General features: G+C 42.5%; 5 protein-coding genes across 7 annotated transcripts; 3 read left to right on the forward strand and 2 right to left on the reverse strand.

Moving 5' to 3' along the window:
* Window positions 1-31: 31 nt before the first annotated feature.
* On the forward strand, window positions 32-2,224 carry Bcs1 (mitochondrial chaperone BCS1). The gene is made up of 7 exons (XM_018036460.2): window positions 32-481; window positions 547-738; window positions 876-1,015; window positions 1,092-1,286; window positions 1,350-1,583; window positions 1,655-1,825; window positions 1,885-2,224. The coding sequence occupies exons 1-7, from the start codon at window positions 351-353 to the stop codon at window positions 2,097-2,099; spliced, it is 1,278 nt and encodes a 425-aa protein (XP_017891949.1). The 5' UTR covers window positions 32-350; the 3' UTR covers window positions 2,100-2,224.
* On the reverse strand, window positions 2,112-4,777 carry LOC108632122 (uncharacterized). The gene is made up of 7 exons (XM_018036456.2): window positions 4,664-4,777; window positions 4,332-4,600; window positions 3,747-4,161; window positions 3,356-3,673; window positions 3,018-3,268; window positions 2,691-2,938; window positions 2,112-2,618 (listed from the first exon to the last, which is right to left on the reverse strand). The coding sequence occupies exons 1-7, from the start codon at window positions 4,775-4,777 to the stop codon at window positions 2,311-2,313; spliced, it is 1,923 nt and encodes a 640-aa protein (XP_017891945.1). The 3' UTR covers window positions 2,112-2,310.
* Window positions 4,778-5,441: 664 nt separating this feature from the next.
* Obp10 (odorant binding protein 10) lies at window positions 5,442-7,851 on the forward strand. 2 transcript variants are annotated; one of them, XM_018036464.2, is made up of 6 exons: window positions 5,442-6,707; window positions 6,907-6,994; window positions 7,092-7,144; window positions 7,223-7,367; window positions 7,547-7,611; window positions 7,681-7,851. In XM_018036464.2, the coding sequence occupies exons 1-6, from the start codon at window positions 6,639-6,641 to the stop codon at window positions 7,696-7,698; spliced, it is 438 nt and encodes a 145-aa protein (XP_017891953.1). In that variant the 5' UTR covers window positions 5,442-6,638; the 3' UTR covers window positions 7,699-7,851. The 2 variants fall into 2 exon arrangements, with proteins under 2 accessions (XP_017891953.1, XP_017891952.1); XM_018036463.2 differs by having other exon boundaries at window positions 5,948-6,707; window positions 7,223-7,379.
* A 239-nt stretch (window positions 7,852-8,090) lies between these two features.
* On the forward strand, window positions 8,091-9,263 carry Obp11 (odorant binding protein 11). Of its 2 annotated transcripts, XM_018036462.2 has the most exons (6): window positions 8,091-8,500; window positions 8,570-8,645; window positions 8,704-8,792; window positions 8,858-8,960; window positions 9,022-9,086; window positions 9,150-9,263. In XM_018036462.2, the coding sequence occupies exons 1-6, from the start codon at window positions 8,438-8,440 to the stop codon at window positions 9,165-9,167; spliced, it is 414 nt and encodes a 137-aa protein (XP_017891951.1). In that variant the 5' UTR covers window positions 8,091-8,437; the 3' UTR covers window positions 9,168-9,263. The 2 variants fall into 2 exon arrangements, with proteins under 2 accessions (XP_017891951.1, XP_017891950.1); XM_018036461.2 differs by having other exon boundaries at window positions 9,022-9,263.
* A 193-nt stretch (window positions 9,264-9,456) lies between these two features.
* LOC108632038 (nodal modulator 3) lies at window positions 9,457-14,751 on the reverse strand. Its single transcript, XM_018036334.2, has 11 exons — window positions 13,578-14,751; window positions 13,419-13,518; window positions 13,195-13,323; window positions 12,957-13,123; window positions 12,746-12,899; window positions 12,270-12,675; window positions 11,914-12,190; window positions 11,670-11,851; window positions 10,702-11,491; window positions 10,151-10,637; window positions 9,457-10,095 (listed from the first exon to the last, which is right to left on the reverse strand). Exons 1-11 carry the CDS (start codon window positions 13,709-13,711, stop codon window positions 9,457-9,459), a joined length of 3,465 nt encoding a protein of 1,154 aa, XP_017891823.1. The 5' UTR covers window positions 13,712-14,751.
* Between the last annotated feature and the right edge of the window lie 281 nt (window positions 14,752-15,032).

Consider the following 15,032-nt stretch of genomic DNA (forward strand, 5'->3'; position numbering starts at 1 on the left):
TACGATTATTTTACGCGCACAAACCAAAAACCAGTCTAATCAGTTTCTCACGAACTCCGGCTGATCGCCGACAACGCATTGAATTATATATACTAAAAATTATTGGAACAGCATTCTTTTACATCGTTTATTTAGTTAGATTTCTAAAGACTGAAGGAGAACGCTAACAAACGCTAATATCGTTTTCAGCTACGCTACGCGCTACCCATTTACTACTAGCTTAAAGCGTAAGACGAACGAGAAGTGGCACGCACTATGCGAAATAGTTAAAGTTCGCACTTGTGCAACGAACGCAACCGATCAGACGTATTTATTGTTAATCCTATTCGTAAGGAAAAAACAGTTGCATCATGACTATAATAGATTACGTGCAAACTTTGTCGGACAATCCATATTTCGGAGCTGGTTTCGGGTTGTTCGGGTTAGGTGCCGGAGCAGCTCTTTTACGAAAGGGAATGCAAACAGGCATGATCCTGTTCAGGTAATATCACGATTACTGCCCTGTTCGACGGAGATTAATCAGCATTTAATTTATTCGAAATCCAGGCGACATTACATGATCACTTTGGAAGTTCCCTGTCGCGATAAAAGCTACCAATGGCTTTTGCAGTGGATCACGTACAAAGGTGCCAAGGAGACCCAACACTTATCCGTTGAGACAAGTTTTGAACAGAGAGAAACAGGTCACATAAAAACTAGATATGATTTCATACCAAGTATTGGAACACATTTCATTAGGTTAGAAATAACTACTTATCGCTGCTACACAATGACAAGTATGCTTTAGAATATCATGGTTCACAGTTAAATCATCTCTGTAACAATGAGGATAGATTCGAGTCCTTAGTGATTTACTTATTTTTTCAAATTAATAGATACAAAGGGAATTGGATAAAAGTGGAGAGAACCAGAGAACAACAAACATTGGATATACAAATGGGTATACCGTTCGAAACTGTACAGCTGACCGCATTTGGGAGAGATAAAAATGTGTATTTCAACATTTTAGAGGAGGGTAAGATGCCATTCAGCTATGAAGCGATGAAAGTGACTCAGATATGTTCAGAAGTGACACACATATGTACTTCTAGCCAGACAAATGGCGTTAAAGGAATATGAAGGTAAAACGATAATGTATACTGCTATGGGAAGTGAATGGAGGCAATTTGGTCATCCCAGAAAACGAAGACCGCTGGAGTCAGTCGTTTTAGACACCGGTGTCGCGGATAGGATACTGAACGACTGTCGGGAGTTCATAACAAATCCTTCGTGGTACAGCGACCGCGGTATGTAATTTGAAAGAAAATACGTTTAAGAAGAGAAAGAGGAACGTTTATGAATTCATGTAGGAATCCCGTATCGGCGAGGGTATTTATTGTATGGTCCGCCGGGTTGTGGCAAATCATCGTTCATTACAGCGCTAGCTGGCGAATTAGAGCGAGGCATTTGCGTTTTAAATCTGTCAGAGCGAGGTTTGACAGATGATAGATTAAATCATCTGTTAGCAGTAGCCCCACAACAAACTATTATACTATTGGAAGATGTCGACGCCGCGTTTAGCAGTCGGGAAGAAAGTAAAGAGAGTGAGTAATGAATTCGTAGCGAAGATATGGAAACGTTCTTAGTTAACTAATTACCTTCTATTTGTCCATAGTGAAAGCCGCGTACGACGGTTTAAACAGAGTCACGTTTAGTGGATTACTAAATTGTTTGGACGGCGTTGCTTCTACCGAGGCAAGAATTTTGTTTATGACGACCAACTATTTGGAGAGACTCGATCCTGCGTTAGTCAGACCTGGCAGAGTAGACGTGAAAGAATACATTGGTACGTGTTCCACGTACGCTCGACAGTTCATTGATAGCTAATGGTATCTTTCATTCCAGGCTGGTGCAGTGAGACACAAATAGAACAGATGTTCTTAAGATTTTATAAGAACATTGATGAAAAGGCGAACGAATTAGCTAAACAGTTCACAAATAGTATAATGTCGGAAAAGAAAAATGTCAGCCCGGCACAAATTCAAGGATACTTTATGTTTCATAAAAACAATCCGGAAGACATGCTCAAGAACGTACCACATATATGGGAACTCACGTGATAAAACATGGTATATGGTGAATTTTTATTTATTCGTTAGATTAAACATTCGTAAACAGATTTAAGAAACTGTATTGTTGTACAGGCCCTCGTCATTAAAAATTATCATACGATTGATACAATATATTTCACAGTGGCAAAAATACATGCGTACACATAAAAGTACTTCGTCATTATATTATGATATGAGGTACATTAAAAAAATTGGAAGTTTAAAAACTCCACATGTACTGTTCGTAATTTAGAGGATCCGATTGTTCCATGTGCCCCGCGTGATTGTTATTAGTAACAACCATGCACGACGAGTAAGCGACGCCGGTGTTTCCCTGCGTCGAGACGGGTGCTCCAATGGCTGGTGCTAACTGACAGTCAGGCCTTTGTTGCATCATAGCATCCATCGGTTGCACTGGTTGCGATGCCGTCGTAGGATCCGTCGATGGGTGCGACTGAGGTGGAACTATCGTCGTAGGAGGAATAGCATGAACAGGCTGTTGTATCACTGGAGTAGGATAGCTTGTCACTAAAATAAATTGTCGATTAGTCTCCATCGCTTCGAAGTATGATAAATCGCGTGAAGGTATCGCGAATTTACCTGTTCCAGGATTATGGAACGTCAAGGTAACAGGCTGTTCTGGTATCAGGTTCGTAGGCGGAGGATCCATTTTCACCAGCACGGATTCACTCTTTGCCTTTTTCGTAGGCCTCTTCTGTACATTATTTGTTTCGTCGCGTTTTCTATTAGTCTTTATCCTTCTTCTTTTTTCACCGGGTAGCTTCAACTTGTTCGGCCGGTTTCCACTAGGTTTCCAAAGATGCACAGTGTGTACAGCGTTTCCTTCTCTAAAATAGTCAATGATCGTTCGATACGGATCGACAGATATACTTTTATCAAAGAATCATTCTTTCAATATGTACTGACCCCTGCTTCTTCCCAAGTTTCCAACTATGTATACCAGCTTTGTGAAGCCTTTCCCTGATCGTATCCACACTGCACTTTAATCCCAAGGCGGGCGCAACGTGTTTAGCTGCAGTCAAGGGTTGCTGAGTGGCCATAGCGATAATCGCTTCGTCTTCTTCTTTAGTAGTGATCCGTCGGCGACCCTTTCTCTCCTTCGTTTGCACGTTCCCTTCTTTATGCCAACGTTCTAACCACCTTTTAACTGTACGTTCCTATTCAAACGAATATTGTGTATAAGGCTACTCTCAAAACGGTATTTTGTACTATTTGATATCCAAGACGAACGTGTTTCTTCTTACCGATCTGTCGATCGCGAGAGCGATAGATAGCGTGGACAAGCCAGCTTCGGCCATACCGATCATACGATTACGAATCTCAACGCTGGTTTCCAACGTCCCTTTTGTTTTACCGCCTTTCTTTGTCCTTTTTCGCTTCTTGCTTCGCGTACCACCGTCGTCCGACGTCTCATTCGGATCACATTCGTTCGCATCACATTCTACGCCGGAGGACTGATCGTTATCTTGAGAATCGTGAATGTCAGGCGTGTCAGAAGTTAAATGCTGTTGCTGAACTTCTGATTGCAGCTGCTCTTGTTGAGGTATCGAATTTGGTGGACCCTAAGTTTCGAGAACGTGAACGCCATCGCTATATCGAAAGTCTGCACAAATTTAAATCGTTAGCTATACAAACCTGCGAGTAATGATCACTGCCATGTACTAAATCTAGAGGCCAATTTTGAACCATGCTTATGCCCGGATGTTGATAATGATTATGAGGCTGCGTTTGCAGCGTCAAATTTAGAGCGTTGCCGAACTCTATTTGAGAATGCATAGTTTGAGACGTCGTTTGCATTTCGTTGGACTGAGGGACATTCTGCTGAGGGTACACGAATTGTTGCCGATCATTCGCCGATTTTATACTTTCTGCCGGGGCACCGTCGCCGATGTACACGTCTTTAGCCTTGATCTTTTTAGGAGCACTCTTTTTCTTCTTGATACCGACGTTCTTCTCGTCCTTACTAATATCTTTAGAAGGCTTCTTTTTCCCTAATTGGGTTCCAGTCGGTCTCCAAACGGGTTGTTGAATTTCAGTACCGTTCGAGTCACTGTGAATAGATAGACACAATGAGAACGAGAAAACCGTTTAGAATTATTAATGATCATTAGACTGCGGATCTTATGCAGTTACATGAAAATTCAATGTACGTTCAGGATATTAAAAGCTGAACGGCTATTTCAATGTTTAAGATTCGCAGTCTGATCACTGTGAACTCACCCGAGCGGAATATTTTGTATGTACTTTCGCGACGGACTCCAATTGTGGATTCCGGCTTTATGCAGTCTCTCGCGTATTGTGTCAACGGAACAAGTCAACCCCAAAGCGGGAAGCACAGATTTCGCGGCCGTGATCGGTGTTTGCGTCGCCAGTCGTACAATCGCTTCATCTTGTTCGGCCGTCGTAGCTCTTTTACGTCCGCAACGTTCCCGAGTCTCTACCGTGCCTTCCTTGTCGAACCTGTTCAACCATCTCTTCACGGTGCGTTGCTAAAACAGTTTATATGAAGATAAAGATAGGTGTTCACCTATTACAATGATAAACGTGCTCACCGAACAATTTACAGCGGCTGCAATTTCTCGCAGCCCTAAACCGGCTTCGTACATTCCTACCATTCGATTCCTCAACTCGGGAGTCGTTTCATGGGCTCCTCTAGTTTTTCCCATTTTATTCGACAGATATTTAAATCGTTCCCTTGCCGGATTGATCGCCGACGCTCGCGGACGATTTTAAATTTCACGCGGTACGTGACGTAGGCCCAGCCTCGGTCACGTGACAATGGCAGAGGTCTGTCCAAAAGGTTTCCGAAATTTTAATTAGCCTGCGATCGCACTCTTTTGTTAAATCGCGCGATCTTCGAATCTTTTTTAATCCTACGCAGTATCATTTTAACGCGCGACCGAAGTCCTGCTACGAACGCGTTATGGGTAACGTTGTTTCTTCCTAGTCCTCGACATTGTACCATGTTCCGAACGGGAGGAAATCTTGGCGTCGATGAAATGTGATCGGAACATTAAACGAACTCAATGACTTCATTCGACAGATTCACTTCGGTTATCTTCTTCGGAGCAAGACGTCACGAGGCATTAACGACACGTCGTAGTTTCACCTTCGATAGCCGTTTTTATATCTCGTTTTCAGCATAATACGTCCGTCGGAAGAAAATGCTCCGGTCAATACAACTTCGGCTGTGTACAGTCCGTCGAAATTCTTTTGTCCTCGCGTTGCCCATCGCGGTCCCGTATAAGGAGAAACATTACTGCTCTGGGATCTCTTCTTCCTCTTGAAAAATCGTTCAAGATGCGAGGATATCGCGAAGATTTTAATGTTACTCGATACTGGAAGTAGTCACCGGTGTTTTTGACTTGGAGACTGACACGCGACCGTTGCAGCGTCGTCAATATTAATTCGGTCTGACTGTACTCGTGTCAGAATGCAGAAGGTTATGTCTAACGCGACAATTTCTTATGCGGCAACGCGACGATATCCTGACATTCAATTTACCAAGTTTCGGAGGAACACAGATGTCGATTTTCTACCGAGGTGTATTGATCGTTGCAACTTAGTTTCGATCGAGTCGGCGGTGGTCAATAATTTTAAGGGACTTCTGTATTCAAGACTAGTTTACTTAGGGTTTGCTCGGGTACATTCGCCTACCTTCGCCGGAATTATATTGACCCACAATTCATGAATATGATAGTCGCTTACGCGTCAGTTTTTGGCGCGAACGATTTCCGAAACGTTTCTTCGATTCTTTTTCATCTGAAATTTCCAGACAAATTCATAATCTATAGAGAACTATTATTCCTCTCACGTCGTTCGTATATTCTCTTAGCTTTAGAGAATGAGCTTCTATTAATTTCGGTATTCATCAGATGATTAAAAAGAATTGAATAAGTTTTCGAGGATATATTGATCGGGCGATGAGTTTTCGCTGCTGGTTACTGACGCCTGCTACCGAGCCCCGTCCTTTCGCAATTTGTAAACGGCAAGTGAATATATGAATGGGACGAGGCGTTTGAATCGACTGAATGTGTAGGTGATAAGTGAAATTACGTAGGGTCAGATTGTAAAATGGTAACATCCGGCAATCAAATCAGCATTAAAGCGCACACCCTGGCCTATATAGACGCGTAGAATCGAAAGGTTCGTTCACCCATGCTACTCGAGAGATCGCTGAGTTTTGATGCTCGATCGCGAACAATAGTTTCGCGAAACGATCGGTACGAGTATTCGCGGAAATTAGGTCGGAGAGTAATCTGTTGTACGGCGAGAATTGAGTTTGCGAAGGTGACGATACGTCGTTTAATTCGACGTCGAGCGGGCTCGATACGCGCCGAAAGATCTCCCCCTTGTGCGCTCGATCCGTCGACGGCCGGGCCGAAGTTCAGTCGCGCCCTCGCGCTCGACGATACCGTCTACTGGGACCGTTATACACCCTATCGATAGTTTCTCATCCTCCGGGCCTCGGCCGGACTAGAATCTCGTTTTTATTGTTATACACTTTCTAAAAATCGAATAGAAATCATGACTTATTCGATATCATTAGGTTTATTGATCCTTTGCTTAATTCGGCTTCCAAGTGTCCATTGTGGGGTACGTACCGTAGTATTTAAGATCGCTGCAGCCTGTTCGCTTTTTTAAATTCATAATAAGTACTAATGATTTCGTTTTAGTATTAGCTTGGCAAAATATGTTTCTTTTACGTGTTCGTAAAATCGATTTATTGCCTGCGCGCGTTTTTATCCAAGAGATTTAATCAACGAATGATTAATCGGACTAATTTGTCTCGTAGACACGGCCGAGTTTCGTCTCCGACGAAATGATCGCGACCGCGGCCAGCGTGGTGAACGCTTGTCAGACACAGACAGGTGTAGCGACAGGTAGGGTTCTAACTGAGCGTAGAAAAATGATCAAGCTATTAAATAGTTGATAAGTTCGATGGTGCGTAACTGGCGGAGGGTTTTCTTTTCGTTTCAGTCGATATAGAGGCCGTGAGAAACGGGCAGTGGCCTGAATCGCGTGAATTGAAGGTAATCAAACGATAATACGATGAACGCGCGAATCGATAAAACGGAGAAATGAAAAACGAGGCTCGCTTTCGTTTGCAGTGTTACATGTATTGTCTATGGGAACAATTCGGGCTGGTCGATGATAAGAGGGAGCTTAATTTATATGGCATGCTCACGTTCTTCCAAAGAATACCAGCGTACAGGGAAGAAGTTCAGAAAGCCATTAGCAAGTGCAAGGCGATCGGTAAATATTTGGGTATCTACACTTTCTTTTATTTTTTTCGAGTTTTTCGAAATTATTTTCTCCTCTCTTGACTTTTTTCATCTTACGATCGTCTGTTATCATTCGATTTCGATTACACTCGATTAGGTCCAATGTGCAGTTCGCCAGGTCCAGTCGCTAATCGATTGCCTGTTTTTTAGCTAACGGTGACAATTGCGAGTACGCGTATAGGTTCAACAAGTGCTATGCAGATGCATCTCCTCGGGTAAGCGATTCTTCATTTAAACATTTATGATTCGAACCATTGACAACAATTTCGTTTTTTCCATCGTAGACGTACTATCTGTTCTAACCGAGCTTCGTTCGAAACTGAGAGACCAAGAATGGAGGCAAACGAGGAAGAGCCGAATTGTGTCTTGCTTTACCATGTAAAGGGATTGTAACTGCAAGAACGTAGACGCGGGCCTCTGTACGAACCGTTTAATAAAACAAAATGTTCAAAACATCCTTTATACACTTTATTCTATTCCTTCTGCAATTTTATCCTCCTTCTGTTTGTGTCAAACATAACGATACTTTGTGGCGTTTAAACTGGTACGCAGCCGTGCAACTAAGCTATCCTGGTTGATCGTAACTTCCGATGCTGCGGCGATCCAATTGTCAATTGAGGTCACGTTTAAACATAGGCGAGCGAAGTATGCTTTCGTTTCGCTCGAAGCAGTTCTATCGCTCGCGTTGCATAAACGGAAATCTCGTTTTCGGAAGCGGACAATTTTCAAACGCGTCGATGGAAATTAACGTTCGCAGTCTGAATCTTAATTTAGTGCTTCCACCTTCATACGCGATAATCGTTCCATTATGACGTATAATTATGCGAAACTTTGTATTTCTGTTATTAAACCGATACTTAAGCCATTGCAAACGGTATCATTAAGAACGCCTAATCAGAGACAAACGTTTTATTTAATGATGGATTCAATTCCAATGAACTATTATCAGTTTCCTAGTTTGGGTGAAACGTAGACTATAAATGCCACGAATTTTTAACGACACGACACAGTCCATTTTCAGTCAGTTCGTGAATATTCAACATGAGAGTTTGCCTGTTTCCTATTTGTTTCCTACTCGTCCGGTTCGTACTCGTCCACGGTTCCGTAAGTTGCATATCATTTTTCGGATAGTCTCCTCTTCAATGATTTTAACGCAAATGTTTCACGCGAAAGGCCGATCCGGAGGACTTTCGGAAAATGACGGCTGTTTTCAGAAAAAAATGCTTGGCAGAAATTAAAATTCCCGTCGGCAAGTAATAGTTCCCGATTACTTTCTTTAGCTTTATTATGACAGTTCCGTTTCACAGAGATGGTCGAGGACTCGGAATACGGAGAGTTTCCTGAGGATGAACGTCTGAAATGTTACTTCAGTTGTGCACTCCAGAAATCTAGCATGGTAAAGTTCCAGATTGATGCGTACACACGCGTACACGTAATATAAAATCACTTTGTATTAAACAGATGGACAAGAAGGGTAATATAAAGTACAATCAATTGAAACTGATAATCCCAGAAGCTTACAAGGAAGTGGGTAACGAAATGATCGATAGCTGTATCCATATCGGTGAGCGTATTTGCCTCGAATCTGTCTCGGATTTCTTAACAGTTTAACAAACGATTTTCAGATTCCAAGGACAAATGCCAGAAAGCGTTTGACTTCATGAAATGCATGTACAACGTCAATCCCATGGTGAGTAAAATAAAATTGATTCTGCGAGAAATAAACGGTGAAGATAATGGATATTTTTCACAGGCATTTGTGGCTCCCTGATTTGCGACACACGAACAGTCCTTCCGCCACTGCGTTCCAATTATGATAACGCAATATTAAATACTTCTTTAATAAAGAGATATTTATGAAAATGTCTATTTTGTTCGCTTCGTGTAGTCGAATGGTATTTACTGAAACCTCTTATATATATATATATATATATATATATATATATATATATATACATTTATGGACTAGTTATTTAATTAATCTAATGTTCGTGAATATGTTTACCGTGTTTCTGTCAATATCTCGTGGTAATTTCTGCCTTTATGCGGCCGTTTATTCGTTATGTTTCTAAAAGAACAGCCTGCATCGGAGCCCTCGAGCTCGGTGTCGGCTTCGACCACCTTTCCACTATCGTGTTCAACCACAACCACAGTTTATCGCGATTAAAGAACGCGACCGTGACTAGTAGAATAAAAGGCAACGCGACAACGGACGTTTGATTCATGTCACTCTGATCGATCTTCCGTTGTGCGTTGAATATTAATTTCACATACTTAAAAGACGAATTCGCCTCGAAATAGAACGGCACAGTTTTATACTTGTGCAACGCGTGCGACAAAGACGATTCCAGCTGCACGAAGTACTTCTTGCCGTCCGCTTGTAACGGAGGCAAGTGCACGAGGAACCCAGCGTTGTACGTACTCCCAGCTTTGCCTGGCTGCTGGGCTTCTAATTTCGACGTGTGCACCGGCGAATCCGGCATGTCCTCCTTGCACAGTTTCACTCTCAGCGTGCGATAATGTTCCGGCTGCGTGGACACGACGTGCACCGAGACGTCTGTACGCGATATCGGGTGAAACCCAACCAAGCGAAGACTGCGGACGTCCGACGTGGCTTGTATCAGGACCGAGGCAGGGCTGGTGCGCTGGATATGAGCGTTTACCTCGGCGTTCGGTTTCAGGCGGAACGCGTAGGTGCACTGTGGAACATCACAAACAATAAACTACGTTCAATGGCAAGATAGACGTTCTTACCGTTGGCTGAAGTCCCCGAATTCGGAAGGCGCCGTTCTCCTCGGTGGTCGCTTCCTCCTGGTGATTGTCGCACTCCCCTTGCCCTTGAACTTCCACTAACAACCCGGCTTCAGGCTCGCCGTTAAGGGATGTCACAGCACCGTACGCGCTAAACGCGACTCTCATCCCGAAAAAGTTCACCTTAACGGTAGCACCTTCTACGACTTTGATCATCTTCGACGGTGGATCGAAACGATACTCCTTCATCATTGGTCTCAAGTAGTACTTGCCAGGAGACAGTGAATTAAAAATCAATTTCCCGTCTTCGCCGGTCATACTGTTTTTTCGATAACTTTGGCCCCCGGACAGAGAGAGTAGTACACCCTGCAGAGACGCGTTATCAGCTTGATCGGCGACCTGCACGATGATCTCGGCCAGTTTGTGAGCGAAGAATATCCCGTTGGAATCCGGTCCCGTGATCACGTACCCTTCCTTTTCTGCGGTGACACTGAGAAAAGGAATTACATGACGGTGCATAAATTAAATACATATTTAAAAAATGGATTATGTACCTGTATTTTATCTTCCCGTCCAAAGGACCGACGTTGTATTCACCATCTTTCTGCGTAATCAGAGTGTGTATCGGTACTGCCTTATCATTACCGAATATCTGTACAGTGACGCCTTCCAACGGTGGATTGATTTTACCAGCAATAATTTTTCCCAAATCACCAGCGAACGTGATGACATCGTCTTGGCAATCATTTACTCCCAATATCTTTAACGATGCAGGGCTAAATAGAAGAATGTCGGACAACGGTGTAATAACGTAGATGTTATCCGTTTTCGCCTTGAATTCAAATTCGTATTTGTACAAATCTTCATGACGCATCGGCTTCAAAGGGCCCAGTACCGTAACATCGCCTGCTGGATTCTCGACTTTTACTTTGACTCCGTCTATCGCGGAATGACTCAAGATGTTCCCCTTGTGGCTATGCTCCGTAGAATGTAACAGAATCGGAGAAGGATCACTGATTTCCCACGTGTACGAAGACTTGTCGTAAACGTGGCAGCTTTTCGGGACGAAAGTGTACGCTCCCGGCTCAGTTACGCAGTGCTTCGTGCTCCCTTTGTTCAAAGTCAACGTCAATCTCTTCGACTCGTTCGGTTTCGAATATTCGACTACGGTGTCGTGAGAGGATATGAAAGTGACGGAGAATCCAGTCTGTTCGAACGGTGTTATTTCGGATCGTTCCGACGTCACAGAAATTCTGTAACTGGGATTCACCCAACAGAAAACGTCGTTGTCTATGAGAACCTCATAGTGGCCGGGCAACACGTCCGTGAACTGGTACTGGCCATCTGCGCGATTAAAAATGACTTCACAGGCAACACAATAGTGCCGACCACATCTATCACACGGTACCACCGCGATAATGAGAACGTCTCTATCGAAGTCCTCGATTCGACGCTTACTCATTATCGCAGTTTCGTCAAGCAGGAACATAAAACATTATAAGAAACAATATAAAAGTCTCACCCTTGGCTTGAATCGTTTTAATCGTGACGCCGTCTAGCACCTTTAACGTTACGGACGCTTGACTGCAATCAGTTCCTGGTAAGCATTTCACCGTCCCTGTCAACGTTGCCTTCAATTGCAGAAAGTTGAGATTACGTATTGGTCGAGACGACACGTCGATTGTTTGTTGGAGCGGGAAAAATCTAGAATAAATATTCATGATACAAGTTGATGCATCGTTTCGATATATTAACAATGAACTCACTGCAAGCCTTTGGCTCTTTCCTCCGCACTCACGACCACGCTTAATTGGTACCTATCGGGGCTGAGGTATACACAGAATTCACCTGTCTTCGGATCCGTTTCGATCTCTTTGGTAAATGTAGCTGCAGTATTCTGAATGGAAACTTTACGATGATGCAAAGTTCCTTTCGCTGATAAAGTAACTTTGCCGCAGACTTTATACGCAGCTGGTACTAAAACTGGCAGTTCCGGCGAGCTGGGAGAGATTTTTACTGATTTGTCGTTGAACAACAAATCCTCTACATTGAAAAACGAAGTACCAAGTGAACTATTTTTATATCAGAATTCAATAGACATCGATGAGAGAATCAAGCATACCGCTTTCAGCTTTCAGAGTATATTGCCCAGCTTTCATATTATCCAACACGTATTTCCCGTTCTTGTCCGTTACAGCGACTTGCTTTTGAGAAAGTAGAACTTTCGCGCCAGGTAGAGGATCTCCGTTGACCGCGGTACGGACAATCCCATTCACCGTGAAGCCGGTCACTTTGAATCCTTGACGTAAAACGACGCTGTCGTGAGTCACCTCGAATGACAACTCGGTCGGCTGTACATCGAACTTGGTTTGCGCGCCAGTATAATACGGAACGATCTTATATTTTCCAGGAGTCAAGCTTGGGAACACGAATTTTCCACTTTTGTCAGACGCAACGTGACAAAGCGGTTTTTTACTCTCGAGATCTTTACTTATAGGAGTCGTCGCGCAATTGTTGGCTACGCCATTCTGCACGATAAAGAACATTGTTCACTATATTGTTAGAGAGAAGAATTTTCAACAGGAAGAAAATGTTTACCCCAAAGAGTACAAATGTCACACCGCTGACTGGCTCATCCTCGCTAGTGACTCGGCCGTTCACGTCGTATCCTAGAATGATTAAACTACCGTCTTGGAGTTCTGTATTGCCTTCTTGTACCGTTACTTTCACCTTATCAGTCCTCATCTTCCATCTGAAATATAAAATGATTCTCAAACGTACATCATATAACATAAGACATGCGACTTACATGGGATGAGATGCAACGAGTAAATATCTTCCAGGTTGTATAGGAGTAAAATAAAATATGCCACCTTCCGAGGTGACTGTCGTGTCGACAGGAACTTGTACATTGTCTTCCTTGTACAACGATATTGTAACACCTTTAGGTCCGAAATCTGCTCCTAAACTGGTCACCTAAATCACGTTTTACTATTGCAATTAGATGCTTAAGCATGAGTTAGTACGTTAATAAGATGTGTAGATACCTTGCCAGTGATGCCAAAACCTTTAAAAGTAAAGTTAATATCCTTTCCTTGACTACAAGCATCTGTAGTACCATCTACATTCAATACAACTTCTGTAGGCTCGAAGCTCCATCCTCTGGGTGGGTCTACCTACATTTAGATAGAATGATATTCAGAATTGACTGGAGACTTTACTTGATATGTGAATGGCTGGATGTTACGTTTATTTCATTGATTCATGTTACCTTCAGGACATAGTCTCCCTTGTCGTACAAAGGAAGGAAGTAGTATCCGTTATTTGGCGCACATTCGGTAGAATCCTTAAGACTACCGGCTTTCGTGTATCTAAACGAAGTAATCGTTTTAAAAAAATGTTCATAAATTTTCTTTCTCAAGCTACTCACAGTTTTATCTGAACTTTTGTAAAATCAATGTCGGCATGACTTTTCAGAAATCCTCCACAACCTAAAATATCTTCGGCGCTAGACCACATCATTAAGATGTGTAGCGAGAATAGGTTTAGAATAATTCGTTTCATTTTTGTGAATGTTTTACAACATTTATAGACACGCTGGCATTAAAGAACGTGTTAGCCATCAACCGATAAACGATTATACCACCGAGGAGAGATTATTAAAGAGTGGCAGCCTTATGGGACCTCGCGGCCCGAAAACCGGTCTGCAATTTTTGACGCCCTCTAGAATGAGCTGGGCCGAAAAGTAAGAAACACGAAGCAAAACTGACGTCGGTTCTAAACTGCATTACTGTATTAGACGTGTTATCGACGAGTCGTCGATGCACCAGTAACGAAGTAATATCACAAATGAAGTATACATAAGTAGAGATTGATCAATGCATTTCCTTGTGTACTGTCGATGTGGTTCTAGCTCTAATAGAGATCGAACGGGATTGTTCATAGTCCCAATTAGTTATTAAATAAGAAATGTTTTGCTATTATAATTTCTATTGTAATGAAAAAGTTATGAAATTATCCACAGTCATTGAAAGTATTATTCCATACAGTTTAACATAATTATGGTATTTTTATTTTGTTGAAGACAGAACAAAATTCCAGCTAAATCCACCACTAATGGAATGGAAACATTTACATATTCTTTTGTGCAAAAGCTGAAGTCAATGCAAGCTGATTCTAATCGTAAATGTAATTATAACAATTAATTGCATTCTGTTTCATATAATTTTTTTGCCGTCTGCTATCGGGGGAAGCTGATTTTGCTCACCTCGAAGTTGAAAATTTTTACTGTGGCATTACACTTATTCTTCTCGTATGTCTTTCATACCGTTTTTTTGACCTGCTCTGTTCCGAAACATCCGGAACAGGTAAAGTCCCAACACGGTCACAATTGGTAAGACGAGCATGGCGCATGCCATAAATTCGAGAAGGACAGTGCTCTCTTCACTTTTCGCCATCCGAGCAAAAGCGGCTTCCTCCGATAAGAGCCAGACCCATGAGAAGTTCACCGAGTATCTCAATCCCATCCTGTTCTATTTAAATATTATATTCGCAAAATATAAATAATTTTTACTATTCAATATCCTATTCTTAAAATTTGTTTGCTTATTCAAATATGTATACACCCTAAATTTCAATGGGAATATTAATATGTATATTTTACATAAAAGTGGTACAAGNNNCACCGAGGAGAGATTACTAAAGAGTGGCAACGCCTGTGTTAACGCGCGGCCCGAAAAAAGGGCCCAAGAGGGCTCGAACCGGCAAGGTAGATTCATGAAATCCCACAGAATGACTGTTCCGGAGTGTACCGACCTTCAGGCTCACCGATGCCGGTGCCGATGCTTTTTTCCAGCACGATAGGTAATAGGTAATCGTAGAACGT

Source organism: Ceratina calcarata, unplaced genomic scaffold (assembly GCF_001652005.2).
Source record: "Ceratina calcarata isolate Rehan_Ccalc_2016 unplaced genomic scaffold, ASM165200v1 scaffold151.2, whole genome shotgun sequence".
NCBI lineage: Eukaryota > Metazoa > Arthropoda > Insecta > Hymenoptera > Apidae > Ceratina > Ceratina calcarata.